This window comes from Salvelinus alpinus, chromosome 11, assembly GCF_045679555.1.
Source record: "Salvelinus alpinus chromosome 11, SLU_Salpinus.1, whole genome shotgun sequence".
Taxonomy (NCBI): Eukaryota; Metazoa; Chordata; class Actinopteri; order Salmoniformes; family Salmonidae; genus Salvelinus; species Salvelinus alpinus.
The window spans coordinates 542130-567348 of record NC_092096.1 but is presented as its reverse complement, the minus strand read 5'-3'; the positions used below and the strand labels follow the sequence as shown (position 1 = coordinate 567348).

Genomic DNA, 25219 nt, shown 5'->3' with positions numbered 1-25219 from the left:
ACAAAGGTAGAGTCCTATAAACCAGCCTGTGGGGCTGAACCAGACAGAGACTAAGGTAGAGTCCTATAAACCAGCCTGTGGGGCTGTAGCGCTGAACCAGACAGAGACTAAGGTAGAGTCCTATAAACCAGCCTGTGGAGCTGAACCAGACAGAGACTAAGGTAGAGTCCTATAAACCAGCCTGTGGGGCTGTAGCGCTGAACCAGACAGAGACTAAGGTAGAGTCCTATAAACCAGCCTGTGGAGCTGAACCAGACAGAGACTAAGGTAGAGTCCTATAAACCAGCCTGTAGCGCTGAACCAGACAGAGACTAAGGTAGAGTCCTATAAACCAGCCTGTGGGGCTGAGCCAGACAGAGACTAAGGTAGAGTCCTATAAACCAGCCTGTGGGGCTGTAGCGCTGAACCAGACAGAGACTAAGGTAGAGTCCTATAAACCAGCCTGTGGGGCTGTAGTGCTGAACCAGACAGAGACTAAGGCAGAGTCCTATAAACCAGCCTGTGGGGCTGAGCCAGACAGAGACTAAGGTAGAGTCCTATAAACCAGCCTGTGGGGCTGAGCCAGACAGAGACTAAGGTAGAGTCCTATAAACCAGCCTGTGGGGCTGAACCAGACAGAGACTAAGGTAGAGTCCTAAATACACTGCTCAAAAAAATAAAGGGAACACTTAAACAACACAATGTAACTCCAAGTCAATCACACTTCTGTGAAATCAAACTGTCCACTTAGGAAGCAACACTGATTGACAATAAATTTCACATGCTGTTGTGCAAATGGAATAGACAAAAGGTGGAAATTATAGGCAATTAGCAAGACACCCCCAAAAAAGGAGTGATTCTGCAGGTGGTGACCACAGACCACTTCTCAGTTCCTATGCTTCCTGGCTGATGTTTTGGTCACTTTTGAATGCTGGCGGTGCTCTCACTCTAGTGGTAGCATGAGACGGAGTCTAGAACCCACACAAGTGGCTCAGGTAGTGCAGCTCGTCCAGGATGGCACATCAATGCGAGCTGTGGCAAAAAGGTTTGCTGTGTCTGTCAGCGTAGTGTCCAGAGCATGGAGGCGCTACCAGGAGACAGGCCAGTACATCAGGAGACGTGGAGGAGGCCGTAGGAGGGCAACAACCCAGCAGCAGGACCGCTACCTCCGCCTTTGTGCAAGGAGGAGCACTGCCAGAGCCCTGCAAAATGACCTCCAGCAGGCCACAAATGTGCATGTGTCAGCATATGGTCTCACAAGGGGTCTGAGGATCTCATCTCGGTACCTAATGGCAGTCAGGCTACCTCTGGCGAGCACATGGAGGGCTGTGCGGCCCCACAAAGAAATGCCACCCCACACCATGACTGACCCACCGCCAAACCGGTCATGCTGGAGGATGTTGCAGGCAGCAGAACGTTCTCCACGGCGTCTCCAGACTCTATCACGTCTGTCACATGTGCTCAGTGTGAACCTGCTCTCATCTGTGAAGAGCACAGGGCGCCAAAGGCGAATTTGCCAATCTTGGTGTTCTCTGGCAAATGCCAAACGTCCTGCACGGTGTTGGGCTGTAAGCACAACCCCCACCTGTGGACGTCGGGCCCTCATGGAGTCTGTTTCTGACCGTTTGAGCAGACACATGCACATTTGTGGCCTGCTGGAGGTCATTTTGCAGGGCTCTGGTAGTGCTCCTCCTGCACAAACGCGGAGGTAGCGGTCCTGCTGCTGGGTTGTTGCCCTCCTACGGCCTCCTCCACGTCTCCTGATGTACTGGCCTGTCTCCTGGTAGCGCCTCCATGCTCTGGACACTACGCTGACAGACACAGCAAACCTTCTTGCCACAGCTCGCATTGATGTGCCATCCTGGACGAGCTGCACTACCTGAGTCACTTGTGTGGGTTGTAGACTCCGTCTCATGCTACCACTAGAGTGAGAGCACCGCCAGCATTCAAAAGTGACCAAAACATCAGCCAGGAAGCATAGGAACTGAGAAGTGGTCTGTGGTCACCACCTGCAGAATCACTCCTTTATTGGGGGTGTCTGGCTAATTGCCTATAATTTCCACCTTTTGTCTATTCCATTTGCACAACAGCATGTGAAATTTATTGTCAATCAGTGTTGCTTCCTAAGTGGACAGTTTGCTTTCACAGAAGTGTGATTGACTTGGAGTTACATTGTGTTGTTTAAGTGTTCCCTTAATTTTTTTGAGCAGTGTATATATATATATAAAAAAAAAATTCAGGTCACCTTGGTTTACCTACAGGCATGTTAACAGGTCACCTTGGTTTACCTACAGGCATGTTAAACAGGTCACCTTGGTTTACCTACAGGCATGTTAAACAGGTCACCTTGGTTTACCTACAGGCATGTTAAACAGGTCACCTTGGTTTACCTACAGGCATGTTAAACAGGTCACCTTGGTTTACCTACAGGCATGTTAAACAATTCACCTTGGTTTACCTACAGGCATGTTAAACAGGTCACCTTGGTTTACCTACAGGCATGTTAAACAGGTCACCTTGGTTTACCTACAGGCATGTTAAACAGGTCACCTTGGTTTACCTACAGGCATGTTAAACAGGTCACCTTGGTTTACCTACAGGCATGTTAAACAGGTCACCTTGGTTTACCTACAGGCATGTTAAACAATTCACCTTGGTTTACCTACAGGCATGTTAAACAGGTCACCTTGGTTTACCTACAGGCATGTTAAACAGGTCACCTTGGTTTACATACAGGCATGTTAAACAGGTCACCTTGGTTTACCTACAGGCATGTTAAACAGGTCACCTTGGTTTACCTACAGGCATGTTAAACAGGTCACCTTGGTTTACCCACAGGTATGAAGAGGTCACCTTGGTTTACCTACAGGTATGAAGAGGTCACCTTGGTTTACCTACAGGTATGAAGAGGTCACCTTGGTTTACCTACAGGTATGAAGAGGTCACCTTGGTTTACCTACAGGTATGAAGAGTTCACCTTGGTTTACCTACAGGCATGAACAGGTCACCTTGGTTTACCTACAGGCATGAACAGGTCACCTTGGTTTACCTACAGGTATGAACAGGTCACCTTGGTTTACCTACAGGTATGAACAGGTCACCTTGGTTTACCTACAGGCATGAACAGGTCACCTTGGTTTACCTACAGGTATGAACAGGTCACCTTGGTTTACCTACAGGTATGAACAGGTCACCTTGGTTTACCTACAGGCATGAACAGGTCACCTTGGTTTACCTACAGGTATGAACAGGTCACCTTGGTTTACCTACAGGTATGAACAGGTCACCTTGGTTTACCTACAGGTATGAACAGGTCACCTTGGTTTACCTACAGGCATGAACAGGTCACCTTGGTTTACCTACAGGCATGAACAGGTCACCTTGGTTTACCTACAGGTATGAAGGGAGACAGCATGAACAGGTCACCTTGGTTTACCTACAGGCATGAACAGGTCAGCTTGGTTTACCTACAGGCATGAACAGGTCACCTTGGTTTACCTACAGGTATGAAGAGGTCACCTTGGTTTACTTACAGGTATGAACAGGTCACCTTGGTTTACCTACAGGCATGAAGGGAGACGGCATGTTAACAGGTCACCTTGGTTTACCTACAGGCATGTTAACAGGTCACCTTGGTTTACCTAAAGGCATGTTAACAGGTCACCTTGGTTTACCTAAAGGCATGTTAACAGGTCACCTTGGTTTACCTACAGGCATGTTAACAGGTCACCTTGGTTTACCTACAGGCATGTTAACAGGTCACCTTGGTTTACCTACAGGCATGTTAACAGGTCACCTTGGTTTACCTACAGGCATGTTAACAGGTCACCTTGGTTTACCTACAGGCATGTTAACAGGTCACCTTGGTTTACCTACAGGCATGTTAACAGGTCACCTTGGTTTACCTACAGGCATGTTAACAGGTCACCTTGGTTTACCTACAGGCATGTTAACAGGTCACCTTGGTTTACCTACAGGCATGTTAACAGGTCACCTTGGTTTACCTAAAGGCATGTTAACAGGTCACCTTGGTTTACCTAAAGGCATGTTAACAGGTCACCTTGGTTTACCTAAAGGCATGTTAACAGGTCACCTTGGTTTACCTACAGGCATGTTAACAGGTCACCTTGGTTTACCTAAAGGCATGTTAACAGGTCACCTTGGTTTACCTACAGGCATGTTAAACAGGTCACCTTGGTTTACCTACAGGCATGTTAACAGGTCACCTTGGTTTACCTAAAGGCATGTTAACAGGTCACCTTGGTTTACCTACAGGCATGTTAACAGGTCACCTCGGTTTACCTAAAGGCATGTTAACAGGTCACCTTGGTTTACCTACAGGCATGTTAACAGGTCACCTTGGTTTACCTACAGGCATGTTAAACAGGTCACCTTGGTTTACCTACAGGCATGTTAACAGGTCACCTTGGTTTACCTACAGGCATGTTAACAGGTCACCTTGGTTTACCTAAAGGCATGTTAACAGGTCACCTTGGTTTACCTAAAGGCATGTTAACAGGTCACCTTGGTTTACCTACAGGCATGTTAACAGGTCACCTTGGTTTACCTAAAGGCATGTTAACAGGTCACCTTGGTTTACCTACAGGCATGTTAACAGGTCACCTTGGTTTACCTACAGGCATGTTAACAGGTCACCTTGGTTTACTTACAGGTATGAACAGGTCACCTTGGTTTACCTACAGGAATGAAGGGAGACTGTAGTCATTGGGTTCGATCCCACATGGTATCCTTCCCCAAAACAATTCACTACTTTTGAGAAGAGTCCGACGGGCGTTAGGGAACCATTTGGGATCCAGCCATAACTTCCACCGTGTTTCAACAGGGCCACTGACTCCAGATCAGATTCCACCGTGTTTCAACAAGGCCACTGACTCCAGATCAGATTCCACCGTGTTTCAACAAGGCCACTGACACCAGATCAGATTCCACCGTGTTTCAACAAGGCCACTGACACCAGATCAGATTCCACCGTGTTTCAACAAGGCCACTGACTCCAGATCAGATTCCACCGTGTTTCAACAAGGCCACTGACTCCAGATCAGATTCCACCGTGTTTCAACAAGGCCACTGACTCCAGATCAGATTCCACCGTGTTTCAACAAGGCCACTGACTCCAGATCAGATTCCACCGTGTTTCAACAAGGCCACTGACTCCAGATCAGATTCCACCGTGTTTCAACAAGGCCACTGACTCCAGATCAGATTCCACCGTGTTTCAACAAGGCCACTGACTCCAGATCAGATTCCACCGTGTTTCAACAAGGCCACTGACTCCAGATCAGATTCCACATTCATTCCTCCTTTGTAGTGGGGAGAAAAACACAATCCTACATTCTGTCTGTTTTTTTATTTGATTTAAACTTGGCAAGTCAGTTAAGAACAAATTAGTATTTACAATGACGACATTCAGATACACAAACACAAGAGACAGTCCCCTGGCTCAGGATCAGCCTCCCCGTCCATATAATCATTAGGTCTAAAAGGATAAAACTGATCCAGGATCAGCCCTCCTAATCTGAGTGGCTTTCTGAATATGGGGCCACGGTCTGAATATGAGGCCCCCCGGTCTGAATATGGGGCCCCCCGGTCTGAATATGGGGCCCCCGGTCTGAATATGGGGCCCCCGGTCTGAATATGGGGCCCCCGGTCTGAATATGGGGCCACCGGTCTGAATATGGGGCCACCGGTCTGAATATGGGGCCCCCAGTCTGAATATGGGGCCCCCAGAACAGTCTCTCATCCCCCTCTTCTCATTCCATATCTGCCATGTCCACATCCCCCTCAGACACACCCCCTTTCTTGTCACTGGCTGCTGCCATCTTCTTTGGGGCTGGCACCGCCTTCGTCTTCTTTGGGGCTGGCACCGCCTTCGCTTCTTCTTTGGGGCTGCCTCAACTAAGGAGAGAGAGAGAGATAAGAGAAACCTCAGATGTACCTAATAAAGTAATCTCCTCTACATAGCGAGAGGTGACTAAAGTCAGCTCCTCTACATAGCGAGAGGTGACTAAAGTCATCCCCTCTACATAGCGAGAGGTGACTAAAGTCATCCCCTCTACATAGCGAGAGGTGACTAAAGTCATCCCCTCTACATAGCGAGAGGTGACTAAAGTCATCTCCTCTACATAGCGAGGTGACTAAAGTCATCCCCTCTACATTGCGAGGTGACTAAAGTCATCCCCTCTACATAGCGAGAGGTGACTAAAGTCATCCCCTCTACATAGCGAGAGGTGACTAAAGTCATCCCCTCTACATAGCGAGAGGTGACTAAAGTCATCTCCTCTACATAGCGAGGTGACTAAAGTCATCCCCTCTACATTGCGAGGTGACTAAAGTCATCCCCTCTACATTGCGAGGTGACTAAAGTCATCCCCTCTACATAGCGAGAGGTGACTAAAGTCATCCCCTCTACATAGCGAGAGGTGACTAAAGTCATCCCCTCTACATAGCGAGAGGTGACTAAAGTCATCCCCTCTACATAGCGAGAGGTGACTAAAGTCATCCCCTCTACATAGCGAGAGGTGACTAAAGTCATCCCCTCTACATAGCGAGAGGTGACTAAAGTCATCCCCTCTACATAGCGAGAGGTGACTAAAGTCATCCCCTCTACATAGCGAGAGGTGACTAAAGTCATCCCCTCTACATAGCGAGAGGTGACTAAAGTCATCCCCTCTACATAGCGAGAGGTGACTAAAGTCATCCCCTCTACATAGCGAGAGGTGACTAAAGTCATCCCCTCTACATAGCGAGAGGTGACTAAAGTCATCCCCTCTACATAGCGAGAGGTGACTAAAGTCATCCCCTCTACATAGCGAGAGGTGACTAAAGTCATCCCCTCTACATAGCGAGAGGTGACTAAAGTCATCCCCTCTACATAGCGAGAGGTGACTAAAGTCATCCCCTCTACATAGCGAGAGGTGACTAAAGTCATCCCCTCTACATAGCGAGAGGTGACTAAAGTCATCCCCTCTACATAGCGAGAGGTGACTAAAGTCATCCCCTCTACATAGCGAGAGGTGACTAAAGTCATCCCCTCTACATAGCGAGGTGACTAAAGTCATCCCCTCTACATAGCGAGAGGTGACTAAAGTCATCCCCTCTACATAGCGAGAGGTGACTAAAGTCATCCCCTCTACATAGCGAGAGGTGACTAAAGTCATCCCCTCTACATAGCGAGAGGTGACTAAAGTCATCCCCTCTACATAGCGAGAGGTGACTAAAGTCATCCCCTCTACATAGCGAGAGGTGACTAAAGTCATCCCCTCTACATAGCGAGAGGTGACTAAAGTCATCCCCTCTACATAGCGAGAGGTGACTAAAGTCATCCCCTCTACATAGCGAGAGGTGACTAAAGTCATCCCCTCTACATAGCGAGAGGTGACTAAAGTCATCCCCTCTACATAGCGAGAGGTGACTAAAGTCATCCCCTCTACATAGCGAGAGGTGACTAAAGTCATCCCCTCTACATAGCGAGAGGTGACTAAAGTCATCCCCTCTACATAGCGAGAGGTGACTAAAGTCATCCCCTCTACATAGCGAGAGGTGACTAAAGTCATCCCCTCTACATAGCGAGAGGTGACTAAAGTCATCCCCTCTACATAGCGAGAGGTGACTAAAGTCATCCCCTCTACATAGCGAGAGGTGACTAAAGTCATCCCCTCTACATAGCGAGAGGTGACTAAAGTCATCCCCTCTACATAGCGAGAGGTGACTAAAGTCATCCCCTCTACATAGCGAGAGGTGACTAAAGTCATCCCCTCTACATAGCGAGAGGTGACTAAAGTCATCCCCTCTACATAGCGAGAGGTGACTAAAGTCATCCCCTCTACATAGCGAGAGGTGACTAAAGTCATCCCCTCTACATAGCGAGGTGACTAAAGTCATCTCCTCTACATAGCGAGAGGTGACTAAAGTCATCTCCTCTACATAGCGAGAGGTGACTAAAGTCATCTCCTCTACATAGCGAGAGGTGACTAAAGTCATCTCCTCTACATAGCGAGAGGTGACTAAAGTCATCTCCTCTACATAGCGAGAGGTGACTAAAGTCATCTCCTCTACATAGCGAGAGGTGACTAAAGTCATCTCCTCTACATAGCGAGAGGTGACTAAAGTCATCTCCTCTACATAGCGAGAGGTGACTAAAGTCATCTCCTCTACATAGCGAGAGGTGACTAAAGTCATCTCCTCTACATAGCGAGAGGTGACTAAAGTCATCTCCTCTACATAGCGAGAGGTGACTAAAGTCATCTCCTCTACATAGCGAGAGGTGACTAAAGTCATCTCCTCTACATAGCGAGAGGTGACTAAAGTCATCTCCTCTACATAGCGAGAGGTGACTAAAGTCATCTCCTCTACATAGCGAGAGGTGACTAAAGTCATCCTCTACATAGCGAGAGGTGACTAAAGTCATCCCCTCTACATAGCGAGAGGTGACTAAAGTCATCTCCTCTACATAGCGAGAGAGAGAGAGAAGTGAGAGAAGTGGAGAACACATGATCAACTCAGAGGCAATGTGATTCAACAACAGTTTAAAAAATGTATAGTTATTCACTTCTTACCTTCCATAGCGGCCTTCTCTGCTTTCATGTGATGCAGCTGTTTGAGCAGCTTGCGTTTCTTCTTCCCAGACAGAGTGATGTTGGCTCTGGGACTGGAGCTGAACAGGGACGACAAACACCAATAACACTGTCAGACTACAGAGTGATGTTGGCTCTGGGACTGGAGCTGAGCAGGGACGACAACAACACTGTCAGACTACAGAGTGATGTTGGCTCTGGGACTGGAGCTGAACAGGGACAACACCAACACTGTCAGACTACAGAGTGATGTTGGCTCTGGGACTGGAGCTGAACAGGGACGACACCAACACTGTCAGACTACAGAGTGATGTTGGCTCTGGGACTGGAGCTGAACAGGGACCACAAACACCAATAACACTGTCAGACTACAGAGTGATGTTGGCTCTGGGACTGGAGCTGAGCAGGGACGACACCAACACTGTGAGACTACAGAGTGATGTTGGCTCTGGGGCTGGAGCTGAGCAGGGACGACACCAACACTGTGAGACTACAGAGTGATGTTGGCTCTGGGACTGGAGCTGAACAGGGACGACACCAACACTGTGAGACTACAGAGTGATGTTGGCTCTGGGACTGGAGCTGAACAGGGACGACACCAACACTGTCAGACTACAGAGTGATGTTGGCTCTGGGGCTGGAGCTGAACAGGGACGACAAACACCAATAACACTGTCAGACTACAGAGTGATGTTGGCTCTGGGGCTGGAGCTGAACAGGGACGACAAACACCAATAACACTGTCAGACTACAGAGTGATGTTGGCTCTGGGGCTGGAGCTGAACAGGGACGACAAACACCAATAACACTGTCAGACTACAGAGTGATGTTGGCTCTGGGACTGGAGCTGAACAGGGACAACACCAACACTGTCAGACTACAGAGTGATGTTGGCTCTGGGACTGGAGCTGAACAGGGACGACACCAATAACACTGTCAGACTACAGAGTGATGTTGGCTCTGGGACTGGAGCTGAACAGGGACGACAAACACCAATAACACTGTCAGACTACAGAGTGATGTTGGCTCTGGGGCTGGAGCTGAGCAGGGACGACAAACACCAATAACACTGTCAGACTACAGAGTGATGTTGGCTCTGGGACTGGAGCTGAACAGGGACAACACCAACACTGTCAGACTACAGAGTGATGTTGGCTCTGGGGCTGGAGCTGAACAGGGACGACACCAACACTTTCAGACTACAGAGTGATGTTGGCTCTGGGGCTGGAGCTGAACAGGGACGACAAACACCTACTACTAGTACTACTACTATACACCCTAGGACTCAGGACAACACTACACCCTGGGACTCAGGACAACACTACACCCTGGGACTCAGGACAACACTACACCCTGGGACTCAGGACAACCATAACACTTCACCTGGTCAGGATCCTGGACAACCACAACACTTCACCTGGTCAGGATCCTGGACAACCACAACACTTCACCTGGTCAGGATCCTGGACAACCACAACACTTCACCTGGTCAGGATCCTGGACAACAATAACACTGGTCAGGATCCTGGACAACCATAACACTACACCTGGTCAGGATCCTGGACAACCATAACACTTCACCTGGTCAGGATCCTGGACAACCACAACACTTCACCTGGTCAGGATCCTGGACAACCACAACACTTCACCTGGTCAGGATCCTGGACAACCACAACACGTCACCTGGTAAGGATCCTGGACAACCACAACACTTCACCTGGTCAGGATCCTGGACAACCACAACACTTCACCTGGTCAGGATCCTGGACAACAATAACACTGGTCAGGATCCTGGACAACCATAACACTACACCTGGTCAGGATCCTGGACAACCACAACACTTCACCTGGTCAGGATCCTGGACAACCACAACACTTCACCTGGTCAGGATCCTGGACAACCATAACACTACACCTGGTCAGGATCCTGGACAACCACAACACTTCACCTGGTCAGGATCCTGGACAACCATAACACTACACCTGGTCAGGATCCTGGACAACCACAACACTTCACCTGGTCAGGATCCTGGACAACCATAACACTACACCTGGTCAGGATCCTGGACAACCATAACACTTCACCTGGTCAGGATCCTGGACAACCATAACACTTCACCTGGTCAGGATCCTGGACAACCACAACACTGGTCAGGATCCTGGACAACCATAACACTTCATCTGGTCAGGATCCTGGACAACCATAACACTTCACCTGGTCAGGATCCTGGACAACCATAACACTTCACCTGGTCAGGATCCTGGACAACCATAACACTTCATCTGGTCAGGATCCTGGACAACCATAACACTTCACCTGGTCAGGATCCTGGACAACCATAACACTTCATCTGGTCAGGATCCTGGACAACCATAACACTACACCTGGTCAGGATCCTGGACAACCACAACACTTCACCTGGTCAGGATCCTGGACAACCATAACACTTCACCTGGTCAGGATCCTGGACAACCATAACACTTCACCTGGTCAGGATCCTGGACAACCACAACACCTGGTCAGGATCCTGGACAACCATAACACTTCACCTGGTCAGGATCCTGGACAACCATAACACTACACCTGGTCAGGATCCTGGACAACCATAACACATCACCTGGTCAGGATCCTGGACAACCATAACACTACACCTGGTCAGGATCCTGGACAACCATAACACTACACCTGGTCAGGATCCTGGACAACCATAACACTTCATCTGGTCAGGATCCTGGACAACCATAACACTACACCTGGTCAGGATCCTGGACAACCACAACACTTCACCTGGTCAGGATCCTGGACAACCACAACACTTCACCTGGTCAGGATCTTGGACAACCACAACACTTCACCTGGTCAGGATCCTGGACAACCACAACACTTCACCTGGTCAGGATCTTGGACAACCACAACACTTCACCTGGTCAGGATCCTGGACAACCACAACACTTCACCTGGTCAGGATCCTGGACAACCATAACACTTCACCTGGTCAGGATCCTGGACAACCACAACACTTCACCTGGTCAGGATCCTGGACAACCACAACACTTCACCTGGTCAGGATCCTGGACAACCACAACACTTCACCTGGTCAGGATCCTGGACAACCATAACACTACACCTGGTCAGGATCCTGGACAACCATAACACTTCACCTGGTCAGGATCCTGGACAACCATAACACTTCACCTGGTCAGGATCCTGGACAACCATAACACTTCACCTGGTCAGGATCCTGGACAACCACAACACTTCACCTGGTCAGGATCCTGGACAACCACACTCAGAATACAGGCCCATCTGCTCATGCTTGTTGTTCTCCATCTTTGTTGGTTAATCTACCCATAAATATACCACTGTTGTATTATATCTATGACCGTACCACCAAGTACATGTGGCTCTGCCCGGTCTCATGAGTCTTCATGCATCCCCTAGGGGTACCCCTGGTTTAACAACCACTGGCTTACAGTATGAAATACAAACAGTATGGAAAAATGACCTACTTTCTCTTCCTGAGATGGTGGATGGTGGTGAGTCCTTCGTCCACCACAGCTCCCACCTTGATGTGTCGTTTCCTCTTCTCACGGGTCAGATTCCTCCGCCGCTTAAAGAGCTTCTTGCCCAGCTCCTAATGAACATACACACGTCACAACATGACGAGGCAGCAAGGCTTTCTGGGGGGGGGTTTAGGTAGCTAGTAACACATAACGTAGACAGTATTGATGCACATCTTAATTAAATGTTACATTTTTGGTGGTGTTGATAGAACTAACAAACGTTGTAGCTAACATTCTAACAACATTGTAACATACTGGTAGTTACTAGAAATAACAACTTAATAACATTGAAATGTGTCAGAACGAAATAATGCCATGTGATCTAACTGCAGCTTAGCTAGTTAGCCGTTTTGCTAACACGACTTTCTTGGTGTCATTTTTCCTTCAACATTAAACGAGCTGTCTTTCTGGGTTCTAGTTTATGATGAAGTAACCTTTCTACATCTCGTACTGGTGTAAATATCAAAATAAAGTTAGTTTATATGTGTAACTTACTGTTTTGGGTCTGTTGATCTTTCCACCTGGTGTTCCGGACTTCACCATGCTTGCTGCTGTAATATGTGAGGCGTTAGGAGAGGTCCGGGCTAACTTCTCATTGGCTGGAAGGGACCACTTTCTCCCATTTTCATTGGCTGGAACATTTCTTCTTATTTTTCCTTCTTCTTCTTCGCTTCTTCTCTTCTTCTTCTTCGCCGATGAGGTTTAACGGCGGGTTGGCATCCAATAAAAACTGCTGCCACCTGCTGGAGCATAACTCCCTTATACTTTGCTTAATATATTTTTATAATCAAAAATCAACAACAACAAAGAATACAGCAAATACCCTACCATCTTAACACTACACTCACAACAAGTATTCATAAATACCATACTATTTAAACCTATTTAGTCCTGCTTCAGGCCAACAACCTGAAAGGATGGGACACCACCACTGAACACATCCTGTAACTCTTCTGCTGTCAAGTCTCACCCCCCCAAATACCTCTCTGTAGCTGCCACCACCACCTCTATATTCTGAGACTTTACGATCCGTCCCTGCAGTACAGTTGATAACCAATACGATTAAAATGTAAAAATCTAATCTTACTGAAGCATATATCACTTGTTGGTTTATCCCTCTGTACTGGTACAGATCTACTAGTCACACCACTCCTCTCAGGATCCCTCCCTCTGTTCTGGTACAGATCTACTAGTCACACCACTCCTCTGAGGATCCCTCCCTCTGTTCTGGTACAGATCTACTAGTCACACCACTCCTCTCAGGATCCCTCCTCCTTTGACCCATCTTCCTCTACTGTCTTCACTGCCTCACCATATGCCAACTTCTGCACTACTCTAACCCTGGAAACCTCAACCTGGCCTCTCTCACACAGGACATTTCTGATCCCCAGCCCCATGGGCACCCCTTACAGTTAACACATAGCACTACTTTCCCCAATGCTACACATTCCTTTGTCTCATGCCCTTCTGCACCCTTCTCACACCTAGGAACCTCCCTTCTACACACTGCTGCCACATAGGAACCTTCCTCCTACACACTGCTGCCACCTGCCCATCAGCTGGACACCTGTAACAACGTAATGTAATCGGCACAAAAGCTCGGGATAACAGGATAACTTATATATCCTAACATCACTTTGTCGGGGCAAAGACTCAACATCAAATCTCAAAAGAACAGATAATGACTCTTCTGTTTCTGCAATCACGCCACCGTGTCCGGGTCACGCCACCGTGTCTGCGTCGCACCAAACGACAAGCATCACAAACACCGGGAATCTTCCCCTTCAGTTGATCAGCTTTCACATTTACCGCTACGCCAGTAATCACTCCTTTCAATGAATCCCTTTTCTTGACAGCAAAACAATTCACATCTCTTGCCCCGATTCGTTTAACGCAGAGCGCCTGCTCCTTCTAACCAGCAGAAACACAAACTATTATCACGAGACCACTTCTGGTTACCCTCACCGTTTCCACAGCACCCAACTCTGTCTTCACCCACCCCAGAACCTCAAATGGATCAGCCAATAAGGAAAGGGTCCACTTTTTCCCCAAAACTTCCCTCCTACTGTCACAGACTCATCCTGACATTCTTCTTGTTCTTGCCTTGTGAAGGGACGCCATTTAACCGGCTGTCACAATCTCCGTACAATCAGCACGAACTCCTCGGGATGTCGTGCTCACCAGTACGTCCCACTTGTCGAGCCGTGTGGTTTGGATTCATCTTGCCCGTGTAGGTTTGTTTGGCATCGGCTGAAATCTGCATTCGATATGAAACCGGGCTGCTTCTCAGGCTTGAGCCATGTGCCCCTGGCTGGAACATTGAACCGTTTCAGCTAGTTTAGAGTTTTACCCAGAGGAGAACGACTGCCCCCTCTCGTTGAAGCCGCGGAAGTTCAAGGCCGACCGCGATATGGTTGGTTTCCACTAGATAACACAGTCACAAAGTCAAAATCGGCTATATCGTAAAAATGGATGAAAATATAAATGAGCTTTCTGGTCTTAATTTTAGGTAAGGGTCAGTCATAAGGTTAGCTGTGTGTTTACGGTTAAGGTTAGGATTAGGTTTAAAAATCAGATTTTAATGAGCGACTGTCCCTAAAAACCAAATAATCATTCTGAAAACGCCCACTGTGACATCGTTATGAGTCAGAAGCATTTACTCTAGTGTCAGAATCTACTACAAAGTATAAATAGGATAATTTTGGTCATAAAGTCAGTTTGGAGCTGTAGGGTTTGAGATATAACCAGCATGTTTTTATACACATCTGGTTAAAACGGTGTGCACGTGTTCAGTGCGTGATATTGGAAATATGTAGCTGATTGGAGACACATCATTGGCAGGCCCTCATTGGCTGTTGGCCAGGATATTCAACTGTTCTGCCTTTGAGCGGGTGCAGATGGAATCGGCTGTGTTGTATCCGCTGTCGTGTTGGAAATAAACCTCCTTCGTGATGTTATTAACGCTTCATTCTGTGGAGTTTGTCTGCAAGAACGAAAAAGAACCCGCTTCCTTTAACCGGGGATGAAACGGGAATCTCAGTGCGTCACAACGGGTCAATTAAGGTTGGGTTTGGTTTACAATTAAGTCAACAAATCATGCCCTCTATTGCCTAAACTATAAACTCCAAGCGCAAATCGCCTCCAAACCACTTCACTTCCAGAGGCGGTGAAAAAGGTAAATTTTACCCAGTGGCCACCGCTGGGCGATGACCAATCATATCGAGTGGTTCCCATGACGACCCAAGGCTGGAGACTTTCTTTAGCAAAGATGGCTGACAAAAATACTAGGATGGAAGCAAATGTAAGTGTTCATAACGTCATAACGAATCATGCAAAAAAAAAATACAGTTCAGAGGAATATGTTGGTTCATGTAGAGACAAACGATGATGTATATTTCTATGTCATAAAGTTAATTGACAAAAATCGTGATCTATAATTCTATGCTAGGTTAAGCTCCGCCTTATCTCAGCTCACTGGTCACCATAGCAATACCTACCAATAGCGTGCTCCAGCAGGTATATCTCACTGGTCAGCCCCAAAGCCAACACCTCCTTTGGCCGCCTTTCCTTCCAGTTCGCTGCTGCCAATGACTGGAACGAATTGCAAAAATCGCTGAAGCTGGAGACTTATATTTCCCTCACTAACTTTAAACATCAGCTATCTGAGCAGCTAACCAATCACTGCAGCTGTACATAGCCCATCTGTACGGGTTTGTGGGAAACGACCAATCAGATGAGGCAGTGGGATGCCCCGGTATGCCACCGATCTGCAGGGTCAGAAGAGAGCTAGTAACGGTCGAAACTAGAACCGTAAGCATTTCTCTGCACCTGTAATAACATCTGCAAAATATGTGTATGAGACAATACAATTTGATTAGGTTTTATATCTATAGCGAACTAACCAAATAATTGAAAAATTATTTGAAAGACAAGCAAATGCATTAATGTTTCCAGTAAACATTTGAATAGGAAATAAATCTAACATGTTGTGAATAATCCTCTGGTTGTAAGCCAACCCCGTCTGCCTCTTGGATGTGTGCGCATCAGATCGGTCAACAGCCAGTCCCTTCTGTACGGTCATTGGTTTTACCACTAGTGTCCAGTGCTCTTGTCTATGCTCCTCTGATATACATGCTGTAATTCACAATACTCACCACATGATGGCAGTGTTTCCTAACAAAGCCCTAGTTTTGGGATGGTGGTTTTAATTGTTTTTTTTTTACAAAAAATTGAGTGATTATGACCTTTTCTGAAATTGTCAGTATTAAATTGAACATGCATGTATTACCTTTAATGGCACAATTTATAGACTCCCAATTTCAGTCATGTAGAATGTACCGGACCATATTTTAATGAAAGACCAAACAGGATGGTGTGAGTTCTATAGAATGTACCGGACCATATTCTAATGAAAGACCAAACAGGATGGTGTGAGTTCTATAGAATGTGTTACGCTGAGGGCTGGGGTGGCAGCAGGAATCCTGTAGGCCCAGATCAAGAAGAGAAACATAATTGATTAAATGTTACGTTACTCAGATAAATAATCTGCTTTTGCAGCCTGTGTTTTATTTTTTTATTTCACCTTTATTTAACCAGGTAGGCCAGTTGAGAACTAGTTCTCATTTACAACTGCGACCTGGCCAAGATAAAGCAAAGCAGTTCGACACATACAACAACACAGAGTTACACATGGAATAAACAAAACATACAGTCAATAATACAGTGGAAAAAAATAACAAAAAGTCTATATACAGTGAGTGCAAATGAGGTAGGATAAGGGAGGTAAGGCAATAAATAGGCCATGGTGGCGAAGTAATTACAATATATCAATTATACACTGGAATGGTAGATGTGCAGAAGATGAGTGTGCAAGTAGAGATACTGGGTGAAATGAATGGTAGAGAGAGTGACAGAGAGAAAACTAACATTGTGACTATAACTGTTGGTCAATTCCCCCCCCTTAATATAGGTAGATGAATGAGGAACATGTTCAACAGCAAACTAGTTTTGTTCCTATAATATAATGTCTCGGAGGACATGGTGTGGGCAGGGCCGTAACCAGGGATTGGGTTTTAGTGAGGTCCGGAAGGGATAAAACCCCCAGGACATTTATAGAACTGTGTTGTTTACATGTTGGTTGTATTATAATGTAGACCTAGAGGGAAGATAGGTCCTGTTGAGATGTTATATTGAAACACAGTGGGTGTATTTTAATGTAGGCCTTTAGGGGAAGACGGGTCCTGTTATATGTTATATTGAAACATACAGTGGTTGTATTTTAATGTAGGTCTATAGGGAAGACGGGTCCTGTTATATGTTATATTGAAACACAGTGGTTGTATTTTAATGTAGGTCTATAGGGAAGACGGGTCCTGTTATATGTTATATTGAAACATACAGTGGTTGTATTTTAATGTTGGTCTATAGGGAAGACGGGTCCTGTTGAGATGTTATATTGAAACATACAGTGGTTGTATTTTAATGTAGGTCTATAGGGAAGACGGGTCCTGTTATATGTTATATTGAAACACAGTGGTTGTATTTTAATGTAGGTCTATAGGGAAGACGGGTCCTGTGGAGATGTTTATATTGAAACGTTTCATACGTTTTCTTTGTCCGGCATCTCGCAAACACACTCATCAGCGTCTCCGACTGTAGTTTTCTACTTGAGCCGACTGCGAGCTGGGGTAGATCGTTTCACGCCAGGCGAGCTGGGGTAGATCGTTTCACGCCAGGCGAGCTGGGGTAGTCCGTTTCACGCCAGGCGAGCTGGGGTAGTCCGTTTCACGCCAGGCGAGCTGGGCTAGTCCATTTCACGCCAGGCGAGCTGGGCTAGTCCATTTCACGCCAGGCGAGCTGTGGTAGTTCGTTTCACGCCAGGCGAGCTGGGGTAGTTCGTTTCACGGCAGGCGAGCTGTGGTAGTTCGTTTCACGCCAGGCGAGCTGGGCTAGTCCATTTCACGCCAGGCGAGCTGGCGTTGTTAGTTTCATGCCAGGCCCTCGGCCTGTGCCACGAGACAGTTAGCCGCTTGTGAGAGTGGAGCTAAAGTTGCCAAGAAGGCAAATCCGGGGGGACGCAGGCGAACATAACGAACACACCCCTGTTCATGATTCCACTCCCTCGTGAAGAGGCAGGCGTTAATAAAACTCAGTCAGATCCATAATATAAACATTCTGAGCTTTGTTCAACGTATATAGTTTTTATTATTAGCCAATCATTAAAAAGTATATAATAATAAATGACAAGAGGTCTGGACTTCTGTGTTCTCATATATGTAGTTACAGCCATGGGGGTTGAAGAGTTGGGTTGGAACCTGTCCAGGTGGGGGAACCACGTTATAGTACCGTGGCAATGGCTCTCAACCTTGGCTGCTAGGACCCCTCCCCTGCGTCTCCCTGGCCTATCCACCAGGGGTACTTGGGAAGACTCATGAGAACATAGACATAATGATCAGTTGTACAAACAGGGGGGGGGGTACTTCGAGCAGATCGAAATGTGATTGGAGGAACCATATAGTAACCGTTGAGAATCTCTCCTTCAACAGCCCCCTACTGTAGTCTGAGTCAGTACTGGCTAGAGCTACGAGCTACACACTCATTAGTGTTCTAACTGGTCCTCATTACCAGGATGCATGCTGGGAGAGGGACGCGGCCTGGGGGCCCATGTGGCGATGGAGTCAGGATGGGGGGGGGGGGTTAGGGTACATGGGTGTGTGGGGGGTAAGAGACAGAGGGACGCGGCCTGGGAGCCCATGTGGCAATGGAGTCAGGATGGGGGGGTTAGGGTACATGGGTGTGTGGGGGGGTAAGAGACAGAGGGACCTCACTGAGCGATCATGGAAAGAAACATTTGGCTTCAGTTCACCATTTATACAACTCAACACCACAACATGTCAAATCACTATGGATGTCAAACTACAACATGTCAAATCACTATGGATGTCAAACTACAACATGTCAAATCACTATGGATGTCAAACTACAACATGTCAAATCACTATGGATATCAAACTACAACATGTCAAATCACTATGGATATCAAACTACAACATGTCAAATCACTATGGATGTCAAACTACAACTCAGCACCACATGTCAAATCACTATGGATATCAAACTACAACATGTCAAATCACTATGGATGTCAAACTACAACTCAGCACCACATGTCAAATCACTATGGATATCAAACTACAACATGTCAAATCACTATGGATGTCAAACTACAACATGTCAAATCACTATGGATGTCAAACTACAACATGTCAAATCACTATGGATGTCAAACTACAACTCAGCACCACATGTCAAATCACTATGGATATCAAACTACTACATGTCAAATTACTATGGATATCAAACTACAACTCAGCACCACATGTCAAATCACTATGGATATCAAACTACTACATGTCAAATCACTATGGATATCAAACTACAACATGTAAAATCACTATGGACATCAAACTACAACATGTCAAATCACTATGGACATCAAACTACAACATGTCAAATCACTATGGACATCAAACTACAACATGTCAAATCACTATGGATATCAAACTACAACATGTCAAATCACTATGGATATCAAACTACAACATGTCAAATCACTATGGATGTCAAACTACAACATGTCAAATCACTATGGATATCAAACTACAACATGTCAAATCACTATGGATATCAAACTACAACATGTCAAATCACTATGGATATCAAACTACAACTCAGCACCACAACATGTCAAATCACTATGGATATCAAACTACAACATGTCAAATCACTATGGATATCAAACTACAACTCAGCACCACATGTCAAATCACTATGGATATCAAACTACAACATGTCAAATCACTATGGATGTCAAACTACAACATGTCAAATCACTATGGATGTCAAACTACAACATGTCAAATCACTATGGATGTCAAACTACAACTCAGCACCACATGTCAAATCACTATGGATATCAAACTACTACATGTCAAATTACTATGGATATCAAACTACAACTCAGCACCACATGTCAAATCACTATGGATATCAAACTACTACATGTCAAATCACTATGGATATCAAACTACAACATGTAAAATCACTATGGACATCAAACTACAACATGTCAAATCACTATGGACATCAAACTACAACATGTCAAATCACTATGGACATCAAACTACAACATGTCAAATCACTATGGATATCAAACTACAACATGTCAAATCACTATGGATATCAAACTACAACATGTCAAATCACTATGGATGTCAAACTACAACATGTCAAATCACTATGGATGTCAAACTACAACATGTCAAATCACTATGGATGTCAAACTACAACTCAGCACCACATGTCAAATCACTATGGATATCAAACTACTACATGTCAAATTACTATGGATATCAAACTACAACTCAGCACCACATGTCAAATCACTATGGATATCAAACTACTACATGTCAAATCACTATGGACATCAAACTACAACATGTCAAATCACTATGGACATCAAACTACAACATGTCAAATCACTATGGATATCAAACTACAACATGTCAAATTACTATGGATATCAAACTACAACATGTCAAATCACTATGGATATCAAACTACAACATGTCAAATCACTATGGATATCAAACTACAACATGTCAAATCACTATGGACATCAAACTACAACATGTCAAATCACTATGGACATCAAACTACAACATGTCAAATCACTATGGACATCAAACTACAACATGTCAAATCACTATGGATATCAAACTACAACATGTCAAATTACTATGGATATCAAACTACAACTCAGCACCACATGAGTGTAGGAGGTGGCAGGAAGGCCTAACGTGTAGGAGGTGGCAGGAAGGCCTAACGTGTAGGAGGTGGCAGGAAGACCTAACGTGTAGGAGGTGGCAGGAAGGCCTAACGTGTAGGAGGTATCAGGAAGACCTAACGTGTAGGAGGTGGCAGGAAGGCCTAACGTGTAGGAGGTGGCAGGAAGGCCTAACGTGTAGGAGGTGGCAGGAAGGCCTAACGTGTAGGAGGTGGCAGGAAGGCCTAACGTGTAGGAGGTGGCAGGAAGGCCTAACGTGTAGGAGGTGGCAGGAAGGCCTAACGTGTAGGAGGTGGCAGGAAGGCATAACGTGTAGGAGGTGGCAGGAAGGCCTAACGTGTAGGAGGTGGCAGGAAGGCCTAACGTGTAGGAGGTGGCAGGAAGGCCTAACGTGTAGGAGGTGGCAGGAAGGCCTAACGTGTAGGAGGTGGCAGGAAGGCCTAACGTGTAGGAGGTATCAGGAAGGCCTAACGTGTAGGAGGTGGCAGGAAGGCCTAACGTGTAGGAGGTGGCAGGAAGGCCTAACGTGTAGGAGGTGGCAGGAAGGCCTAACGTGTAGGAGGTATCAGGAAGGCCTAACGTGTAGGAGGTGGCAGGAAGGCCTAACGTGTAGGAGGTATCAGGAAGGCCTAACGTGTAGGAGGTATCAGGAAGGCCTAACGTGTAGGAGGTATCAGGAAGGCCTAACGTGTAGGAGGTGGCAGGAAGGCCTAACGTGTAGGAGGTATCAGGAAGGCCTAACGTGTAGGAGGTATCAGGAAGGCCTAACGTGTAGGAGGTGGCAGGAAGGCCTAACGTGTAGGAGGTATCAGGAAGGCCTAACGTGTAGGAGGTATCAGGAAGGCCTAACGTGTAGGAGGTATCAGGAAGGCCTAACGTGTAGGAGGTGGCAGGAAGGCCTAACGTGTAGGAGGTATCAGGAAGGCCTAACGTGTAGGAGGTGGCAGGAAGGCCTAACGTGTAGGAGGTATCAGGAAGGCCTAACGTGTAGGAGGTGGCAGGAAGGCCTAACGTGTAGGAGGTGGCAGGAAGGCCTAACGTGTAGGAGGTATCAGGAAGGCCTAACGTGTAGGAGGTGGCAGGAAGGCCTAACGTGTAGGAGGTATCAGGAAGGCCTAACGTGTAGGAGGTATCAGGAAGGCCTAACGTGTAGGAGGTGGCAGGAAGGCCTAACGTGTAGGAGGTATCAGGAAGGCCTAACGTGTAGGAGGTGGCAGGAAGGCCTAACGTGTAGGAGGTATCAGGAAGGCCTAACGTGTAGGAGGTATCAGGAAGGCCTAACGTGTTGGCGGCGGCAGGAAGGCCTAACGTGTTGGCGGCGGCAGGAAGGCCTAACGTGTAGGAGGTATCAGGAAGGCCTAACGTGTTGGCGGCGGCAGGAAGGTGGGTAGAGGTTAGACTGTTAATCAGGCTGTAATACGCAGGGCCCGCGTTTACGAGGCGCATCGTACCATTACCATTACCGTTTCTCTTGCGAGCAAAATTTTCCATTATTTGTGAGCAAACTATTAAAACACACATCTCACAGGAAATATGTTATAGGTTCAGAAGTCAATGCTTTACAAAGGAGCACAGTGTATATTACACCGTTTTATTGGGGGGGGGGGGGGGGGGAATTAAAACATTGTTTGGAATCCATTTAAATGTTCTAGAGCTTTTTTAAATATTTGAGAGTAGTTCAGAGACTTGTGCTTCCCTATGGAACTCCCTGTGAAGTTTGGAACTCAGAACGTTCAGATCATTAAATATAGTTGGCTGAGTGTTCTAGTACACTAAAATGGACGGGCTGGACGGGAGGCTCCACGGTGAAATGGTGTCATGAAACCAAACACAGTAGTGGTGCTGATGGCTCTGTACTCATTTACAGTTGGGCAAAAAAGTATTTAGTCAGCCACCAATTGTGCAAGTTCTCCCACTTAAAAAGATGAGAGAGGCCTGTAATTTTCATCATAGGTACACTTCAACTATGACAGACAAAATGAGGAAGAAAATCCAGAAAATCACATTGTAGGATTTTTTATATATATATATATACAGTACCAGTCATAAGTCTGGACACACCTACTCATTCAAGGGTTTTTCATTATTTTTACTATTTTCTACATTGTAGAATAATAGTGAAGACATCAACACTATGAAATAACAAATATGGAATTATGTAGTAACCCAAAAAAGTGTTAAGCAAATCAAAATATATTTTATTTTTGAGGTTCTTCAAAGTAGGCATCCTTTGCCTTGATGACTGCTTTGCACACTCTTGGCATATCAATCTTGGGTATCAACCAGATTCCTAGGCTTTAGACATAGTTTCAGGCTTTTATTTTTAAAAATGAGCGACATTTTTCAAAAGTAGTCAAGTGTCCTCTGAATATTTCCTGCGCGCGACAGAGGGGCTCCCCATTTTACGTTTCTCTCTTAAAGAATAGGTTATGGACCGTTTGAAATATTATCGATTATGTTTGTTAAAGACAACCTGAGGATTGATTATAAAAAAACATTTGACATGTTTCTACGACCATTACGGACACTTTTTGGAATTTGTCGAACGGAACGAGGCTTTGGTTTTCTCAACATAATGCGCAACCCAAATGGCGTTTTTTTGTGATAAAAGTAATATTTATCGAACAAAAATAACATTTGTTGTGTAACTGGGAGTCTTGTGAGTGCAAACATCCGAAGATTATCAAAGGTAAGCGATTCATTTTATTGCTTTTATGACTTTCGTGACCATGCTAATTTGGGGCTAGATGTTGTAGCATTGAAAGCTACACTCACAAAAGCTCAGACCAGGTCATTATCTCCCTCAGAGCAATGTGTTACCAGCTCAGACCAGGTCATTATCTCCCTCAGAGGAATGTGTTACCAGCTCAGACCAGGTCATTATCTCCCTCAGAGGAATGTGTTACCAGCTCAGACCACATCATTATCTCCCTCAGAGGAATGTGTTACCAGCTCAGACCACATCATTATCTCCCTCAGAGGAATGTGTTACCAGCTCAGACCACGTCATTATCTCTCTCAGAGGAATGTGTTACCAGCCCAGACCAGTTCATTATCTCCCTCAGAGGAATGTGTTACCAGCTCAGACCACGTCATTATAACCCTCAGAGGAATGTGTTACCAGCCCAGACCAGGTCATTATCTCCCTCTGAGGAATGTGTTACCAGCCCAGACCACGTCATTATCTCTCTCAGAGGAATGTGTTACCAGCTCAGACCAGGTCATTATCTCCCTCAGAGGAATGTGTTACCAGCCCAGACCAGGTCATTATCTCCCTCAGATGAATGTGTTACCAGCCCAGACCAGGTCATTATCTCCCTCAGAGGAATGTGTTACCAGCTCAGACCAGGTCATTATCTCCCTCAGAGGAATATGTCACCAGCCCAGACCAGGTCATTATCTCCCTCAGAGGAATATGTTACCAGCCCAGACCAGGTCATTATCTCCCTCAGAGGAATGTGTTACCAGCCCAGACCAGGTCATTATCTCCCTCAGAGGAATGTGTTACCAGCCCAGCCACATCATTATCTCCCTCAGAGGAATGTGTTACCAGCTCAGACCAGGTCATTATCTCCCTCAAAGGAATGTGTTACCAGCCCAGACCAGGTCATTATCTCCCTCAGAGGAATGTGTTACCAGCTCAGACCAGGTCATTATCTCCCTCAGAGGAATGTGTTTCCAGCTCAGACCACATCATTATCTCCCTCAGAGGAATGTGTTACCAGCTCAGATCAGGTCATTATCTCCCTCAGAGGAATGTGTTACCAGCCCAGACCAGGTCATTATCTCCCTCAGAGGAATGTGTGACCAGCCCAGACCAGGTCATTATCTCCCTCAGAGGAATGTATTACAGCCCAGACCAGGTCATTATCTCCCTCTGAGGAATGTATTACAGCCCAGACCAGGTCATTATCTCCCTCAGAGGAATGTATTACAGCCCAGACCAGGTCATTATCTCCCTCAGAGGAATGTGTTACCAGCCCAGACCAGGTCATTATCTCCCTCAGAGGAATGTGTTACCAGCTCAGACCAGGTCATTATCTCCCTCAGAGGAATGTATTACAGCCCAGACCCAGACCACATCGTTACCTCCCTCGGTCCAGACCAATCAAACACTTTCCCCTTACTTCTTTCATTAATTACTGTTCTGTGTAACTGGATTGGACCTGGGCTGCCTCTAGCTGGACTGGACCTGGGCTGCCTCTAGCTGGACTGGACCTGGGCTGTCTCTAGCTGG

The 25219-nt window shown here is 46.3% G+C and overlaps 1 protein-coding gene across 1 annotated transcript; it reads right to left on the bottom strand.

The window, feature by feature from the left end:
• Positions 1 to 5332: 5332 nt before the first annotated feature.
• On the bottom strand, positions 5333 to 12854 carry LOC139533457 (uncharacterized). The gene is made up of 4 exons (XM_071331487.1): positions 12633 to 12854; positions 12084 to 12208; positions 8556 to 8653; positions 5333 to 5895 (listed from the first exon to the last, which is right to left on the bottom strand). The coding sequence occupies exons 1-4, from the start codon at positions 12678 to 12680 to the stop codon at positions 5477 to 5479; spliced, it is 690 nt and encodes a 229-aa protein (XP_071187588.1). The 5' UTR covers positions 12681 to 12854; the 3' UTR covers positions 5333 to 5476.
• Between the last annotated feature and the right edge of the window lie 12365 nt (positions 12855 to 25219).